Raw genomic sequence first — 19,329 nt, 5'->3', positions numbered from 1 at the left:
TTTCCTCTGGGTTCTCGGGTTTCCTCTAGCCTCCAAATAAATGCTGGTTGAAGAACTGGATACACTAGATTACCTCCTGGTCTGAATGTGTGTATGTGTGTGTGTGTATGTGTGTATGTGTGTGTGTGTATATGTGTTTGTATGTGGACTCTATATTCTCGCCTTCTACCCATAGTTACCAGGATCAAATTCACATTTCTCTTTCCTTTTTTATTTCTTTTTTCTTTTTTTTTCTTTTTTGCACATAAGTAGATGCACTACATGTCCATTATATGGCCAAAAGTTTACGGACACCAGAGAATAATCATCTCCAACCAATGTAAAGCAGATCTTCAAAGAGCTGTGCGCAGGAGCTTTGTCGTGCTGAAACAGGTCTGGATCTCAAAGTTCAAGTGAAAGGAAAAGTTCATATTTGAAGACATTTAATACAATTGTGTGGAAAAGGCGGGTGTCCCAATACTTTTGGCCATATAATAGCTATACATAAGGACACTAAATATTCAGTTTGATATTTGCCCTGTGTGTGTGTGTGTGTGTGTGTGTGTGTGTGTGTGTGTGTGTGTGTATATATTTATATATAAAACTGGTTATTGTTATAATTTCCTGTACAATTTTGTCTCCAATAATAAAACCAGTGCATGTAATTTCATACATTTCCAGCAGTTTGAGCAGAAACACGTTGTTTGAGTTCTGCAACAGTGACCAGGAGTTAATAGGTGATTTGAAGTTTCCCCTCGGGGACTGTTTTCTCATATACCTGCCTTTCGCATTCACGCTACATGATTTTGGTGCTACAACTTTAACATTCTTCAGTGTAAACCTGTGGAAAGGGGGCGTGGCCAAATAAACACCAGCCTGTAACAGGTGGTTTGTGGGACGTGAGGATGCAGCGACGTCGTTACATTTAACTCAATATTAGGAGTCGACACTGAGCCGCTCAGAGCCGCTTTTATAAACCAGGCAAAGCTCAAGATGTTCCAGATGTTCCAGATGTTCCAGATGTTTTCAGTAACTGATGTTGATATTGTTTCAGGAAATAATTTTTATTGGGAAAAAAGTCGTGTCACAGTCTAAATATTTATTATAGAAGAAAAAGAGCTCATGTTCATATTGTGTGCTGTTGTGTAATGGTGTTGTGTAGTATTATCTACATTTTTGTGTACTGTTGTTTGTTTAATGTTGTTGTGTAATGTGTAATGTTATTGTGTCATTTTGTGTAGTGTTGCATAATGTTGTGTGGTGTTATTGTGTTATGTTGTGTAGTTTTGTTGTGTAATATTGTTGTTTAGTGTTGTTTAATGGGAGAAGTCAAATAAAGTGTTGTGTAGTGTTGTGTAATGTTATTGTGTGGTGTTGTGTAGTGTTGTGTAATGATGTTGTGTAGTGTTGTGTAGTGTTGTGTAATGTTATTGTGTGGTGTTGTGTAGTGTTGTGTAATGATATTGTGTGGTGTAGTCTTGTGTAGTCTTGTGTAATGTTATTGTGTGGTGTTGTGTAGTGTTGTGTAATGTTATTGTGTGGTGTAGTGTTGTGTAATGTTATTGTGTAGTGTTGTGTAGTGTTGTGTAATGATATTATGTAGTGTTGTGTAGTGTTGTGTGATGTTATTGTGTGGTGTTGTGTAATGATGTTGTGTAGTGTTGTGTAATGGTATTGTGTAGTGTAATGTTATTGTGTGGTGTTTTGTAGTGTGCAATTATATTGTGTAGTGTTGTGTAGTGTTGTGTAGTGTTGTGTAATGATATTGTGTAGTGTTGTGTAATAGTGTATAGTGTTGTGTAATGATATTGTGTAGTGTTGCGTAATTATATTGTGTAGTGTTGTGTAGTGTTGTGTAATGTAACTAAACGTCTTTTTTCTGGTTCTGTTGCCGTAGAAACCGCTGAGAACCCGGATCAGGACTTTGTTTATGGTAAGAGCTCACAGATGAACTCCGACACAGAGTCCGATCGCACCAATACCAACGCCGCTGCTCAGTTCTGGATTCTGATTGGTTGGAAGGTGACGATACGTTTTCTAGCTCGTACAAACGACAGCAACTCGCTCCTGTAACGCAAACGTTCCGTGATGCGTAACAATAAACAGATAAAAACTACTTTTGAATTTCATTGTAAAATGAATGTAAAAAGTAGATTTTAATCTTTTTACTGGTTTTATATATTGTCATAGTTATTATAAGAAATGTAGTAATAATAATAACTAGCAAGAAAGAAAGAAAGAAAGAAAGAAAGAAGAAGAAGAAGAAGAATAGGATGAGGAAAATCAGCTCCTGATCACGTGACACAAAACAGCGCAGTGTCAGAGACAGTAGACTGAAACAGTCACAGCGAATCACATCAATGATTATGGGACTGATGTTCTGTTGTACAGTGTGGGTTACAATATGTTTAATCATGTGTGTGTGTGTGTGTGTGTGTGTGTGTGTGTGTGTGTGTGTGTGTGAGACTACGAGCTGGTCAGAAGAGGTGGCTTGATCTTCGCTGCAGTTGTGTTCTGTTTGGGCATGGCCATCATATTCAGTGAGTAAATCACACCTTTTTATTTCTTTACACCACTGATGCCCAAATTAGGGGCATGTGCCATTTATAACACAGAGAGAAGAAATATGAAAAAGAAAAAAAATGCCATTCACTTTGTGCATCAGGCTCTCAAACATTTGATAAAAATGAGTTTGGGTGCCTGTGATTTACAAATATAAAATATAAAATAACATCAATCAATAAAAATAATTCTAGAATGAATAGAACATGAATAATCACTAAAGTTGGTAACAAGTAATGATTAGAAAAGTTAATAAACATGATCAGTTACTAGTGAAAAGAAACAACTAATAATTATAAAAAGTAATAATTATAATAATGTACATTATCATATAAAACACACATTATAATAAACATAAATAGTTATTTTACTATTATAATTAATCAATTTAAACTATAAATAAATATGATAATTACATATTATTTAGATATCATTTATATTTCTAGAAAGTTTGTACATATATTACTCATTTGTAAGCGGCTGTTATCTTGTAATATATAATCTATAGCGCCACCTATGACAACAAATTATAATTTTTTATTGATTTTATCTGAATGTCAAAATTGTGTGCCACCAAGTTTGTGGTAACAGTTTGGGGAAGAACCACATATGGCTGAAAAAGTCATATACTCATATTAAGTCATAAAAAGCCAAAACTTTTGGCACCCAGAATTATATTATTATTATGATTATTATTATTATTATTATTTATATTCTTTATTTTTAATAAATGTGTTCATCATATGCAATAATATATTCGTCCTGTTTTTCTTTTGACAGGCAAAAGGCTCACTTGTGGCAGAAAACCAAACAAAAAGTAATGCACCCCAACACACACACACACACACACACACACACACACACACACACACACACACACACACACACACACACATTCACTCACATCACTTTTCTCTCCTCTCACAGGCCTGTGAATCTGGACGAAATTTAAATCCAGGGTTGGTACGTAACAATCTCATGATACTATTGGTTGTCGAAAGATTCTAAAAAAAAAAAGCAGCTTTTTATAGAAAATACACAATTTTTTAAAGTTTGTTTTGTATAAATTACTTTGTGGAATATGATTTTTAAAAAAACATTTTTTTTTTCTTTTTTCCTTTTACTTTCTGAAGAATATTTGACAGAAATGTGAATAAATGACAAGTTAATAAAAAACATAAAAATTGAAAGAAAAAAAAAAGAAAAAAAACACTGACACATGCTACACTATATGGGCAAAAGTATTGGGACATCTGTTTGTTTGGTTTTTTTTGTTTTTTTTTTGCAGACGTGTTTATTTCCCAAACTGTTCCCACATGGTTGGAGACACACAATTGCATAAGATGTCTTCAGATACATTAACATGAAATTTTACCTTCAACGAGATCCAAACCTGTTCCACCATGACAATTCCCCTGTGCACAAATCCAGCTCCATGGAGATCTGCTTTACATGGTTTAGAAGTGTGTGGAAGATCTCCTGATATAGAGCTCCAAACCTATTGAACATTTTTGGGAGGATTTTTTTTTAATGCTGACTGCACCCCAGGCCTCCTCACTGGATCTTCTGGAAAATCTAGTGGAACATCTTCCCAGAAGATTGGAGGTCATTATAACAGGAAATGGGGATGTGGAATTGATCTTATTGTCAGATGTTCACATATTTTTGTCCGTATAGTGCAGTTGTAATTGCTCAGAAGCTTTGATTAGAAGTTACAAATCAAGAAATCTGACCGAATGTGCTGTTGAGACAGTGATTGTGCTCTTACAAGATGTTCTCTTCACAGGTCTTCCTTCATCCAACCCTGTCACTAACAAGGACCAAATCTGCATCGATGGAAATCTTTTATTTTTTTATTGATTTGATTGAGTGATTTTTATTGGCAGCTGCTGTGTTTAATAAAGAATGTACAACATGACCATATTTTCGAATGTATAACTTGAAGGCGCACACACTACAGGACCGAAACTATCCGGACACCTCACCATTTCACCCACATGCCGACTTTTTCATTCCACCTTCATTCTCTCTTTGTTACTATAATAAGCATCACACTTCTGGAAAAGGCTCTGCACGAGATTTTGGGGCGTGGCTCTGTGGATGTGGGGTTATTTTAAGATACAAGAGCTTTAGTGAGTGTCAGGAGGTCAAGGAGGATACATTTTCAGTTCGGGGGTTGAGGAGATCAGGATTCTGTGGGTAGAGTTCACTGTGTGTACAGGAGCATCATCAAGTGTGTGCTTCAGACTCTGTATATGTATATGTGGGGGAGATAGACAGGGGGTGCACATACTTTTGGTCATATAGTGTAACTTTTGCTTTTCTTCTCATGACTGATAAATGGTAACTAGTGCACAAGCTGGTGTTAGAGTGAGACAGACAGACAGACAGACAGACAGACAATCAGACAGACAGACAATCAGACAGACAGACAGGTATACAGACAGACAGACAGACAGACAGACAGACAGACAGACAGACAGTAGATAGACAGACAATCAGACAGACAGATAGATGGACAGACAGACAGATAGACAGACAGACAGTAGATAGACAGATAATCAGACAGACAGATAGACAGACAGTAGATAGACAGACAATCAGACAGACAGACAGACAGACAGACAGACAGACAGATAGATAGATAGATAGATAGATAGATAGATAGATAGATAGATAGATAGATAGATGGATGTTCTGGTGTAACTGTGATTGGAACCTGTGGAAATCAAACACGTCACCCATGTGCCAAAAAAAAGAAGAACAGATACTTCGAAGTACTTTACGCCACACAACTCCGTGTGTGTGTGTGTGTGTGTGTGTGTGTGTGTGTGTGTGTGTTGCTGGATTGTGAAGTGTTGTTCCTGCGCCACAGGGCGAGTCTGTCTGTAACTCTGCGTGTGAAAGAAGGAGGAAGAGGGAGGGAGAGGAGGAGTGGAGAGGAGGAGAGCGGATCCGGTGGAGGGCCGCCATTACCGCGAAAGCAAGAAAATCCCACTTTCACCCACCAACCCACCCACTTGCGCGCGCGCACACACGCGCACACACACACGCTCGCGCGCGCGCACCCCTGCGCTCGTTCACGCCACGCTGCCGCACGTTTCTCTACGGGCTTTTTTAGGATATTTCCGCGGTCGTTTTTTTTTTCGCACGGAGACTCTCTCTCTCTTTCTGTCTCTCCGTCTTCATGTCCCCGGGATTAATCTGGATGTCATGCCGACAGTAGCAGCAGAAGGGCCGACGCCGATACCGACGACGGGCGCGCGCGCGCCTGCTCGCCCCCGCGCCGCATAGGATGGAGCCTCGGCGCATATTTATTACAGCTACAACAACAAAGGAGCACATCCTCATGATCCATCAGGAGAAACGTGGGCCAGCCTGAGGACGCGTCCGAGCCGAGGATTTATATCCGTTTCTACATTTATATCCCTTCTTCCTCTTCTTCTTTTTCAGCATTAATCCTCAATCCGGGTTCACCCTTCATGGATTTTTCTTTCTTTTTTTTTTTTTTTTCCAGCCGGAAATCTAAAATATATTTATAATATTTCCCATTTCATTTAATATCCATGAATCACATTTAATACGGTTTATACCCCCGAAAAAGAACACATTTATATTATTAAAAGTGTGAAGAATTTAATAGAGAAATAAAAGCGGCCTGGAGAAGCACGAAGAGCGGATACGGGCGAAATAATGGTATTTATTTTATATTAAATATCACATCTAAACCCATTGAAATGACTTAATGAGGGTATTTATATTAACGTGTTTGTATAAACTGCTCACAATAAGAAAAAGAAGCTGTGAAAGAAAGAAAGAAAAGCTGAAATTGTTGTGATGGAGCTTTTTCCCGGACACTCAGACTGAATGGGGGCTGAAGGTGTGTCACTCCGGGTGGCTCCGGTTTTTTCCTTCTCTCTCTTTTTTGCTTTCTTTCTTCCAGTTTTCTTTAACACACGACATTAAATCCTATACGAGTCAACCTTTAATGTCTGTCTTGATTAATATATATTTAATATTAATTTTAGTGAAGAAAAAAAGAGAGTCAGACACAGAACTAGCATGCTAGCATACAGTGATTGTTCACAGCCCATGCATTAGCCTATGACAAAACAGGGACATGGGAATAAATACCACAAAATAAATGCGTTTATTTTCTTATTTTCTTGTCGTAAGATATTCCTGAGACTGTTAGTTGTTTATAAGTGCATAAAGTATACATTTTGGGGATTTATTTATTTTAATTTTCTTTCAGAGGTTCACAGATGCCACTTCTTCCAGCCATATATATATATACACAATATAATATATAATATAATATAATATATAATATAATATATAATATTTACAGTCCTGCTACTGACAATTTTCTCTGAGGAACCACATGGTAAAAGTAGACATGGCTTGTATAGCCTATTAATTATTATTATTATTATTATTATTTGTGTTATTAAAGTTGTGTTACTGTTACTGCTATATTTGGTTTGTGATTTGCAGAGCTGCGGACACACCATCCGTGCATTCGACAAGCAGTGCCGTGTAAATGTCTGCGAAAGCTATTTTTGCGACCTAGAAGGAGAACCGAAACTCCGACCGCAAGGAAATTAAACCTTCAGGACGGACAAAAAAACAACAACTAAATTTCTTGTTCTTGTGAACATCAGTGAAAGTTGCTCCACGATCACAGGATATTAGTTACACTGTTACGATCAACCAGTTGAAAATACGTTGGTATTTTCCATCATACGTTGAAATCAGTGACGACTCGAAATGCTGAGTGATGCTCGTATTCATTAGTTGGTCAGGGCTGTAGTTTTGTTATTTCGGTAAGAAATTGTTCTAACCCTAACTCTTATTCATAGGAGACCTCATGTAACTTTTTCCTTGTGATTGACTCTAATGGACGTATGAAATTTCCATCTGCTGTAATCCAAAGTCCATGGATGCTTCGATTCAACTGCAAATAGTTTGCAAAGATATAATTTTTCATGTAATGATCCATCGAATGCATCCTGGACATGAAACTGGATTCTAGGGAACTGATAGGCGTTATATATAGAGCTATCTATTTCTATCTCATCTGGATTTTTCCAGCAGGAATGCATGACTTATTACTTAAAAAAGTGGCGTGTATGTATGTATATAAATATATATTATGGTTATTCAATTGCTCTGGTTTTCCGGATTATATTTTTTTACACTGGACCAGTCCTTGTGGTGTCATCGCTTTAAGAGTAAATGATCTGATTAGCTTAAGAAAAACCTCCAACAGGCTAAGCAGTACTGCGTGACCTCACGGGTCATGATTGAGAAACAGTGTTCCAGACTTACATTGTCCATCTGTGCAGTTTTGCTGTTTTTATAGCTGACTGTGCGTTATGTACGGTTACTTTCGATGTTGCATTGCACACTTTTTTGCATACTCTTTCACTTTTTGGTTAAATCCTGCCTGAGATCACTGGGTATAAATATATAAAAAAGGAACAGCGTTTTGGTGTGGTTAGGTAGTGCCTGTAAGGCCTAAATTTCTCACAGTTGTTTGAATTGATATTATGGGTTGATTGCTCAAGGTTGATGGGAAAAGTCAGCTAGGCACTTTACTGTCAAACCAGTCGCTTAGTTGATATTTTGTTTTTGTTTTTTGTTAATTTTGGAAAACAAAGTGAATTTAGTTTTCTTTCTTTTCTTTCTTTCAGAATGGACATCTGTAAAGAGCAACTCTGAAAACCCTGATATTTGCGATCAAGCCACGCCCACACGGTTATCAAGGTTGCTTCTGTATCCTAGGTTCTTTAATATGGGCAAGAAACACACCATCAATATTGGTCTGCTTTGAAGCCAGAGAAAACACTGTGCAGCAGAGATGATCGAATAAATTTGTGCTTATAAACAAGTCCACGAGTGAAGCCTGTGTTACCCCTTACTGCATGGCAAGATGAGTGCCTGCAAACGATGATGGCTAAAAAGCAAGATTCCCGGGTGCCTACCTACAACCTGGTTGTAGTTGGTCTGTCAGGCACTGAGAAAGAGAAGGGCCCATGTGGAGTCGGCAAGTCTTGCCTTTGTAATCGCTTTGTCCGCTCGAGTGCCGATGACTTTCACCTCGATCACACATCTGTTTTGAGTACCAGTGATTTTGGTGGCCGAGTTGTCAACAATGACCATTTCCTGTTCTGGGGGGAGGTGGAGCGAGTATTGGAGGATGGCAGCGAGTGTCGGATGCATGTCGTGGAGCAGACCGAGTTTATTGATGACCAGACATTTCAGCCACATCGTAGCACAGCTTTACAGCCTTACATCAAAAGAGCTGCCTCCACCAAACTGGCCTCTGCGGAAAAACTCATGTACTTTTGTACAGACCAGTTGGGCCTGGAACAGGACTTTGAGCAAAAACAAATGCCAGAGGGAAAGCTGCAGGTCGACGGATTCTTACTCTGCGTTGATGTAAGTCGAGGGATGAACCGCAGCTTCGACGATCAAATGAAGTTTGTTACCAACCTGTATAATCATCTAGGTAAAACTAAAAAGCCCGTTGTGCTGGTTCTCACGAAATGCGATGAAGGAGTTGAGCGATACATCAAGGATTCGCATACGTTCGCCATCAACAAAAAGAACTTGCAAGTTGTCGAGACGTCGGCTCGATCCAATGTCAATGTGGACTTGGCTTTCCTTACCCTGATTCAGCTCATCGATAAGGGAAGGGGCAAGCATAAAATAATCCCTTATTTTGAGGCTTTAAAACATCAAAGTCAAATAATTGCGACTGCAAAGGACCGGTATGAATGGTTAGTGAACCACATGGTTAAGAGTCACAGTGAGACGTGGCCCATCATAAGCCGCCGTATGCAGCCAGCACCTGAATACAAGGAATATGTGTTTTTAGAAGGTACAGCTAAAGCAAAAAAGCTTTTTCAGCAGCATGTTCACCGACTCAAACAGGAGCACATTGAGAGACGCCGTAAGGCATATTTAAATGCTCTCCGACTGGCCTTGGGTTCCTTAGTGTCAGAACTGTCTGAAATTGAACATTTAAGCTGGGCCGGGGTTCAGAAAGTACTTGAGTCCAAAAAGGACTTCGACCATTGGTTTGTGGTGCTCGAGGATGCACCATGGGAGGACACCCCACACCTTGACAATATGGAAGATGAACGTATACCCTTTGATGTGCTGGATACCACGGCTGCAGAAATCATATTCGATGCACATCTCGAGCATTTGCGTAACGAGTGCAAGCGTGCGGAGATGCGGCATGAATTCAAGATGAAGCTGGCGTCCTCACCTTTTGTCACCCCTGGTAAGCCATGGGAAGAGGCCCGGAGCTTCATAATGAACGAAGACTTTTATCAGTGGTTGGAGGAGCCGGAATATTTGGACATCTATAACAGGCACCAAAAGGTGATCATAGACCGGGCGAAAGAGGATTTCCAAGAACTTTTGCTGGAGTACTCCGAGCTTTTCTATGAGCTTGAAGTAGATGCTAAACCGAGTAAAGAAAAGATGGGCGCAATTCAGGAAGCACTGGGAGAAGAGCAACGCTTCAAGGCATTACAGAAACTGCAGGCAGAACGAGATGCCTTAGTATTAAAGCACATCCATTTTGTTTACCACCCAACCAAGGACACTTGCCCGAGTTGCCCGTACTGCATTGACAACAAGATTGAGCAAATATTAGCCTCGTGCTTCCCTATGCGCTATCCTTCCTTCGGAAAGTCTCAAATGCACGAAAGCAAAGCAGAAAGGATTAACCTAGTGATTCTTGGCAAAGATGGTTTAGCGAGAGAGTTGGCTAACGAGATTCGGGCGATGTGTGCTAACGACGACTATTACGTGCTAGAAGGCAAAATATATGAGCTAATACTCAGGCCTATTGAGGGTAATGTTAGGCTTCCTGTTAACTCTTTCCATACCGCTACATTTACCCCACATGGGTGCCTGTGTTTGTACAATTCCAAGGAATCCTTGTCTTATGTTTTAGAAAGTATCGAGAAGTTGCGCGAGTCCACACTCAGCAGAAGGGAAAACCACATAGCTCAGCTTCCTTTGTCGCTCTTGTTAGTCACTAAGAGAGGTGTAGGAGCTTTGAGTGACCTTGGTGGGGAGACGGCCCAACTCCTAATCGCACAGGGTCAGCAGGTAGCCATGAAACTGCAGTGTGAATTTTTGGAGCCGGCATCCCCTGGCTCGGGCTATGGGCGGAATGTGAACGAGAAACAGATAAACCAAGTATTAAAGGGTTTGCTAGACACAAGAAGGAATGCTATGTATCGTAGCGGTTCCCCGTCTTCACCCCCTTTACCTCCCAGTGTCAGAGACATGCAGCAGGATCAGAATCCAGAGGCAGACTTACGTATTGTCATGTGTCTTATGTGCGGAGATTCCTATGATGTAGACCAACTTCTCTCACCCTTCTTACTGCCTCGGCATTGCAGGCCAACCAATTCCAGTGGTAACTCAGTGGTGCTCGAGCAGACGATTGGGGACAACAGGCTAACGATAGAGCTGTCCCTGCTGTCATATCATGCTGCTTTTACCATGCGCAAGAGTCGACTTGTACATGGGTACGTCGGTGTTTACTCTGCTCGCCGCAAAGCCTCGTTGGAAACCTTGTGTGCCTTACTCTGTGAGGTTCCGGACATTGTTCCTGTCCAGCTCCTAGCTGTGGGAGAAACAGAGACAGAACTTACTGACTCGGAATCTGCTCGAGAGCTATTGGTCCAGGGTGAAGAACTGGCCCATGAAATCGAGGGTCGGTTTGCTAGTGTGGTCTGTGGACCGGGTGGAGTTGTGGGAGGACTGCACAGAATAGACCTTTTACAATCGTTTTTTATGGAAGTAGCAGAGAAGAAGTCTCTTGTTGAGGCAACTCATGTATACGATAATGCAGGAGAGGCCTGTAGCACAAATGAGAATGTGTATTCACCCCATTGTGGGTCGCCTAGCCCTGTAACTATGCTGTTAGATTACGAGGAGGACATGGAAGCTTCTCCGCCTTACTTCGATAGCACCCTCACCTCTCATAGCGGCTTCAAGCTCCCTGACTTGGACTCGGGTGACACGTTCTCTGTCATCTCTGAACTCAGTTCATTTGAAAACAAGTTGAACAACAAAGTCCCTTTACATACGAGACCCAAACCAAGTGTCACTTTTGATATCAGAAAGCACAACTTCAACCCCTACATGGACACTAGCCATCGGCGGTCTCTTACCTCCAACGTCACCTGGCCTCCCTGCGGGGACGGAGTGTACGATCCGTCTGACTATGCCGAGCCGATAGATGCTGTTTCCAAGCCTCGAACCAGTCACGAGGAGAACATATACTCGGTGCCCCACGACAGCACGCAAGGTAAAATCATCACCATACGAAACTCCAACAGAATGCACTCTAACGGAGGTGTGAATGGCTCGGATAGCGAAGGGGATGGCAGCTCTTTGGAGCGACACAGGAAGTTCTCGTCTGCAGGAGTAAAACCACGATTGTACCGAGATCGATCCAAGCGCCTAGGCAAGTTCAGCAGCTTCCGCACCAGTTTTTCCATCGGCAGTGATGATGAGTTTGGTGGTCTTCCAAAAACAAAGGAGGATGACGTGACGGTTTTGAAAGGAGAATCGCTGATCGAGGAGGGGGATGATAAGAAAAGGAACATTTTGAGGAGCCTTCGTCGACCAGGCAAAGTAATTACAATACATGCTTCTTATTTTTAATTTTTTTTGTATTCTAGATGCTGTAATGTACTCAAGTGTCTCTTTATACTCACTTTCAACAGAAAACCAGACTAAAGCCTCGACACTCTATCTCCAAACCTCTGGAGAGCACTTACTTTGGGGTACCATTAGTTAATGTTGTGTCACCTGACAGACCCATCCCATTGTTCATCGACAAATGTATCCGCTTCATTGAGGCCACAGGTAACACTGCATTTTCCTGATATGCAATCCTTCTTGTAATCCTTTATGTTCTTAGTTAGACTGATGTTGGGTGTGGGGTACTGAGGCACAGGAGGTGTTCCCCAGTACCCTCATCCAACATCAGTCCCTGATCTCACTAATGCTTTAGTGCCCTACGACATCAGCATATTCAGAAAGCATATTTGCGTGTTATGGTCAGCGTGTCTGCAAGCCTGCAGCCATACAGTCTATTTTTGTATAGTCTTTGCATCAAGACAAGTTGAGTCACTACATAATGCTGTGTGCACTGAGACTGAACTTGAGAAGATTTGAGTCACTGATCTGGAGGTCGGTAGTGTTGCCTTTCTGGCAAAGCGTCGGTGCGATTTCTTTAAAAAAATTCATCAGACTGGAAAGTTGCTGCTGTTGAGTAAAAGTAGTTGCAGTACTTACTTCCTTTTTTCTTTTTCTGTCTTCCACTCGCACATACTTTTGCTAAAAGTTCATATTTTAAAATTGATATTTACATTAAATTTTATATATAAAAAGCACATATTCTCTGGTAAATGGTTTCTTTTGACTAGATATATTTTTGTGTGTGTAAAATATATATATTACCGTAATTTCCGGATTATTAAGCGCACCCTTTTATAAGCCGCACTCACTGAATTTTACAAAGATTTTTATTTTGAACATAAATAAGCCGCACCTGTCTATAAGCTGCAGGTGTCTACACTGAAACTAATGAACTTTACACAGGTTTTAACGAAAGACAGTGTCTGTTACACGGCTTGAATCTAAACAGTAGCCTACTAAAGTCATTGTTCACTGTCTTCCTCCTTCCTTTCACAACTATTTCTCTCGAGAGTTTATCTTTTGGAATCCTCGTGCGTTTAAAAATCACCACCGGTGAATCTTTTCTCCCGATGCCGTGCAGCTCAGAACACAGGTGAAGTGTGTTTTCATGCCCGGTTGTTATCAGCGTGACGAATGATTCACATTTCCTGTAGACAGTCCGAGTGAGCGGCAGGTCAAACGTCAGAGGAACATCATCCATATTTATGATGTGGTGCGGCCCGATTCAGTGGGACCGCATCTGATTTAAATATAAAGAGTTTCATTGGTTCACCTGAACCCGTTTCGCAATTTCATTGGTCTAATGTTATGGGGTTCAGGTTTTTGGTAAAAGTTCGTGAAACCGGAAAAAAACCCAGGAGAAATCCATAAATTCAAAGCGTCGGAAAAAAGTAGCGGCTTATAGTCCGGACAATACGGTATACATTTGTTAGATGTCATTTGGATAAAACAGGTGTGTATATTTGTGTGTGTTTTACATTTAATATTTAATAAAGGTATGTTGTACTGATGATTTCAGAAAACCTTACCAAACGTCTGCATTTAAAAAAACGAGCAAATGATAGTATTTATTCATAAACTAATTCATTTATTCACTTCCTCGACATGCAGAATTGTCAGGAATTTCTAGTTTTATGGGAAATTCTCGAAGCGGTACATAAAACGCGATGATTTTCTATATAACGCTGTGATCTAAAAGCCTGAGACTGAAGAAATGTTTCTCTGTTTCAGGAATAACCACAGAGGGTTTATACAGAGTGAGTGGAAACAAGTCAGAGATGGAGAGCATGCAGCGCCAGTTTGAGCAAGGTCAATCTATTCCCACATGTCTGTTAGAGTTGTTTGGTGAGGTGGTGCTCACATGCAAGTCGGTTAACACCACATTTATTTCGCCTTCATACATTTTCGGTTTGAAGATTATTTCAGTCCACTTCTGAACGTGCATCAAGCCTGTCTGGTTTTATTGCACTCATGTTTTCGTTTGTTTCCAACTTTTTTCCTCTTCCCCTCCACAGACCACGGTCTGGACCTGGTAGAGAAGGACTTTCCAGTGAACACAGTAGCTGGAGCTTTAAAGAGCTTTTTCTCTGAGCTGCCTGATCCGTTGGTCCCATACAGTCTACAAGTAGAGCTGGTGGAAGCTTTCAGTAAGATTTTAAAACCTTTTCTCCAAGTTGTATAAAAAAATACAATATTATCGCCACAAGTCTGTTGTATGAGTAATCAGGAATCCCACACAATAACAACGCGAATAACGCAACTAAGGCTTTTTTTATTGTACACCACCAAATTTGTATCTGGTGATGATCACAAACAGTAAGAATAAAAAAATCTAGAATTTTCCTTTACAGTCAATTATAATGATTTCTAATCAGGAGATGAGCTGATTCGAATGATGTCTTGTGTGTTCTGCAGAGATAAATGACCGAGAGCAGAGACTCCAAACCATGAAGGATGTTCTGAGGAGATTTCCTCGAGAGAATTATGAAGTTTTCAAACATGTCATGGGCCACCTGAACAAGTCAGTTCCTCTGAGCTGTTATAGCTTCTGTCTTCACTGAATGATTACTTAGAAATGTATAGATTATTTCGTTATATGTCATACAGGAGATATGTGTATATATATATATATATATATTAATTGGCTTTTAATTGTTTTCTCTGCACAACCCATAGCTGTATAGAGTTAAAATTGTTAAGAGTGACAGTAATAGAAACCAGTAGTGAAGATAATTTAGCGGTTCAAGATCATTTTATAACTGTGCTTCTCACTATGGATTATCTGCAAGTCTCAACAAAGAATTGAGCAAAATTTTTTACTTTTTATTTATTTCTTTATTTAAAAGCGCTTTTCCTCTTAAACTAAAGTTCATTTGCATCCCCACTGTAAATCACAGCACATCTTCTCCTCATGTCTTCCAGAGTTAGCCAGTGGAACAGGGTCAATCTGATGACCAGCGAGAACCTGTCCATCTGCTTCTGGCCCACGCTGATGCGTCCTGACTTCACCACCATGGACGCGCTCACGGCCACACGCACCTACCAGACCATCATCGAGACGTTCATCCACCAGTGCGCCTTTTTCTTCTACAACCAAGGTCCCATCGAGTCTCCCACAGGCCTCTACGGCACCCCGGCGCCCTCTGCCCTGCCCCCTTCGCCCAGCACAGCCTCATCGTGCACCCCTCCGCCACCCCACTTCAGCCCGGCGCTGCATTCGCCCCCTAGCTCGCCCCCTCAGAGCCCCCTCACTATCCCGGCAGAGACACACACACTGTGAGACAGGGAGAACACACACACACACACACACACACACACACACACACACACACACACACACACACATACTAAAGCTAATGAATGCTCGTATCTGCTCACATATGCTGCAGTCTTTACATATACACTTAGCGCATAAACACGCCGAAACGTGCGTATTTAAATTTGCATGTAGCGACTGGAACCGGTGGCGTCTGAGAACCCGTGAATGATTTCCGTTCCGCACACACTCGAAACTGTACTGTGCCGACTACACACTTAGACACACTTGCACGCACACACACACACACACACACTCCTCCAGTCTCATTGGGGCCCAGGATTAAACCAAGTTTACGTCCTGAGTGTGCCGTTTTCCTGTTCTTGTCTTGTCTCTCCATTTAAAAAAAAAAAAATAATAATAATTCTTTCGCTCCCTCGTTTAACTCTATCCAGCCATTCGTCCTTTTCTGCTTTCCTGATCTCGGACTGTAGCTGATTTTATTTTTTTTCCTCGTTTTCAGACACATATGAAGGAAACCCAGTAGGGAGACGCACTACAAATGGAGATCCGTCCAAGCACTTATTCGAAACACTCTTTCATTAAGTTAAACAGACACTTGGAGAGAGTGCTGAGTTACGGTTAAAATAAAGAAATAAATAAAAAAAAAAATGTGGGAGGAAAAAGAGAAAAATTACTTTCGTTGCATGCTTTCGCAAAAGATGAACTTCTTTTTTTAGTTCCCGTGTTGATTAAATCTACCTGATCCCTTGTTAAAAGACGGCATGGATTTGAAGAAGAAGAAGAAAAAAAAAGGACATCCAAGATGTATGAAATTTCAGCTTCTTCTGCCCCCACACCCAATCTCCCCATCCCCCTCTGTAATAGTATGAAGCTTTGACCATTCTGCTTTTATCGGTTCCTGTGGATCTGTGCTCCTTTTTTTTTGATGGGATGTGATTGGAGGAATCTGGAACCACAGGGTTTTGATCGCTCCGAGACTTTTAATGACTTTTCACATTTAACTTCTAAACCTTTAACCTTTTAGTCAAGAACCCTCTAAACTTTAAAAATGGGATATGAGAGGAAGAAAAAAAAAACCACACGCATACACAAGGGCCTCTGTTTTTGTCACTAATATAAAGCACTTTGATTTGTTTTTTGTTTTTTTTTATTTAGGCCTGAATTTGTAAAAAGAGTAACACTGAATTGCATTTGGTGTAGCCTGTGTAGACGGGGAAAGTCGGTGATCCTCATCAAGCATTTGTTCATCTCTGTACTGGATTTTCCATGTATGTCTGTGACATTAAGACTAAACTGCAACTAACGTAGACACAATCTTCTAATGTTATCATTTTGAGCGGAGTCGCAGCGCGTGCACTCGAAGCTACGCTGCGGTGCCGTCACCCTGGTTCTCCAGTCCTCCGACTCGTCTCGCCGCATTCTATCAATCCGTAAGGTGTATAAGGTTCTGTTAACTGGTTTTGTGTAGAATGTAAATGACGTCTCTTTTGATAACACGAAGCCTTTCTAAAACGGACAAGGTGTCATTTTGTCTTAAATCCTAAACGTGTTCTGGTTTGGCAGGAGATTAAATAGGTGAATTCTACAAGTAAAAGCACTGGGATGCGATAATACTGAAGATACGGCGAGGAGAAGAATTCAACATCTATTCATGTTCACGAGGCGGCATCAAAAACGTTTCGAGACTCGCTCTGTTTACAAGAAATGCTTTGTTTATCTACGTTTACACACTTGTCACCTTCAAAATAGTCCCCTTGCACGGCAATACAGCGCCCCCTCTGGACAGCGAACGGTTCTTAAAAACGACTCGCATGTCAAAGGTCTCTGGCATATTTGCTCAGTTTCATGCTGGATTTCATGTTTGCTCTTTGTTCCATCTTGCTGTACATGACAGACGTGGAAACGCACGTGATCAGAACAGCGCCGTTAGTCTCGAAACTTTTTGACACCACCTCGTATACATACTAGGTAGAGGTCGACCTAAAAAAAAAAAGTAAATCATTACTGAACTTCCTAAAAATTTAAAAACGCAGTACATCATGAAAATGTGCTGAAGGAAATAAATATATTATACTGCGCAGGAGATCCCATTGTTTTCAGGTGTTCATATTTAACAATAGATTAAATGAAAAGGGACAATAGTAACCCTGAAAAACTATATCATATTAAAAATCTAAGCCTCAAGCATCGATTTAAGATCACGTTTTTTTAATGGAAAACATAACGAATGTATTTGCGGAACGTGTGTAAGCAGAACACACAAACAACATGCATTAAAAAAAAAATGCAGTATTTAAACAATTATTGTAATAACAAGTCACAAACACGTCCACTGCCGTAAAGCATTACTGCTCCAACCAAACATTAATCTGTTTCGAATGAACTTTAATCAAAAACAAACATGACTGGTAGAATATAGTGTTAAAAACAAATGAGCCCACCAAAGTGAAAGACATGCAGAAGCATCCACTCACTCTGCAGGTGTGGTGGTGGTGACGTTTCTTCTGCACCACCTATCATTTCAAACCGTTTATTTCCAGCAAGTAGCAGTGTGGAAACGTGATTGATGGAAAATGTAGCCAATAAAAGTGCAGGATTCTAATGATATATGGGAGATTTTTCTTCCCCACTCTCCAATGCTTGAAAAGTGTGTGTGTGTGTGTGTGTGTGTGTGTGTGTGTGTGTGTGTTGTTGGACACACTCCTGTCCATTTGAATGACCAGACATCAATATGAATGCAGTCTTTATAAATGGCTATAACTGTATAATAATAGCTTGTCTGGCAACCTGGCCATAAATATGAATGCAGTCTGTATAAATGGTCACCTGAGTCCAACAGGTGGCTCCTAAACTGGGGGACGGAGAAAAGGACCAACCACTGTCTCAATTTGTAGGCATCTCATCTTTCAACTTTTCTGTATTGCTCCAGGACTGATTTCATGTATTTATATATGAAATAAAATGTTCAATGAAGAAAATTTAAATTCAAGGCAGTTCAGCATCTATAACGTTTTTAAAGCAGAATCCACTCTGGATTATGAATTGTAAAGCCCAGTGTTTTTTTTTCTTCTAAAGATATCTAAATTGTGTATGTAGCACACTGTTGTGGGGTGTTCGTGCATCCTAACCTTTTGATTAAATTAATAAATATGAAGGAAAATAAAAGACATGCATTCAAACTGAAACAAAAAGTAACACTCCAAATGTATTAAAAGTGGAGACATCTAAAATGAATTTAAAGACACTTTAAATAACTGCAAGATTTGAAATGGTGGAACCTCCTAGTCCTGTTAAAGAACCTCAAGCGATTCAAATATATAACGTGGTCCAGTTCTAGTTCTAAGTTCAGAAAGACTCAAATTATAACAGAGAAATCAGTTGGTCCTCTTGGCATCATTAAGCATGCCCAACAAACAGCACGTAGTGACAGTGATTTGCCTCTAGAGGCCGCTCTTGCACTGTATAAATACAGCAGACCTTCTCAGCCTCTTACATACAGCATACAATGTATACAATGGATGATGTGATGAAGTCGATGAAGTGATGAAGTCGATTACAAGGTAAAACCAGGGGTGGGTATGGGCATACTTTTCCCTGCTGGTAAGTTTCAAGAAACCTTGACTTGTCCGCATAATGCATTGAACGGCATACCAATGCATGGAAGTTAACGTGTTGGGTCACTAGAACTTTCCCCACAATAGTTCTGTGTATACTGAAGTGACCCACAGACACTCGACACATTGAAAGAAAACAACTTGAACTCTTTG

At 40.5% G+C, this 19,329-nt stretch overlaps 1 protein-coding gene across 1 annotated transcript; it reads left to right on the top strand.

The window, feature by feature from the left end:
* The first annotated feature begins 5,441 nt into the window (after nt 1–5,441).
* Nucleotides 5,442–18,164, top strand: arhgap35b (Rho GTPase activating protein 35b). The gene is made up of 7 exons (XM_046839400.1): nt 5,442–6,237; nt 8,238–12,213; nt 12,306–12,447; nt 14,014–14,091; nt 14,298–14,429; nt 14,698–14,803; nt 15,205–18,164. The coding sequence occupies exons 2-7, from the start codon at nt 8,494–8,496 to the stop codon at nt 15,560–15,562; spliced, it is 4,536 nt and encodes a 1,511-aa protein (XP_046695356.1). The 5' UTR covers nt 5,442–6,237; nt 8,238–8,493; the 3' UTR covers nt 15,563–18,164.
* Nucleotides 18,165–19,329: the final 1,165 nt, after the last annotated feature.

This window comes from Silurus meridionalis, chromosome 25, assembly GCF_014805685.1.
Source record: "Silurus meridionalis isolate SWU-2019-XX chromosome 25, ASM1480568v1, whole genome shotgun sequence".
NCBI classification, from domain to species: Eukaryota; Metazoa; Chordata; class Actinopteri; order Siluriformes; family Siluridae; genus Silurus; species Silurus meridionalis.
The sequence above is the reverse complement of the archived record's forward strand: the minus strand, read 5'-3'. Positions and strand labels throughout refer to the sequence as shown.

Coding starts and splice junctions, on each gene's coding strand:
- arhgap35b (XM_046839400.1), top strand. CDS start 8,494: ATGATGGCTAAAAAGCAAGATTCCCGGGTGCCTACCTACAACCTGGTT. Junction 12,448..14,013: donor CCGCTTCATTGAGGCCACAG/GTAACACTGCAT, acceptor TCTCTGTTTCAG/GAATAACCACAGAGGGTTTA. Junction 14,804..15,204: donor GTCATGGGCCACCTGAACAA/GTCAGTTCCTCT, acceptor CATGTCTTCCAG/AGTTAGCCAGTGGAACAGGG.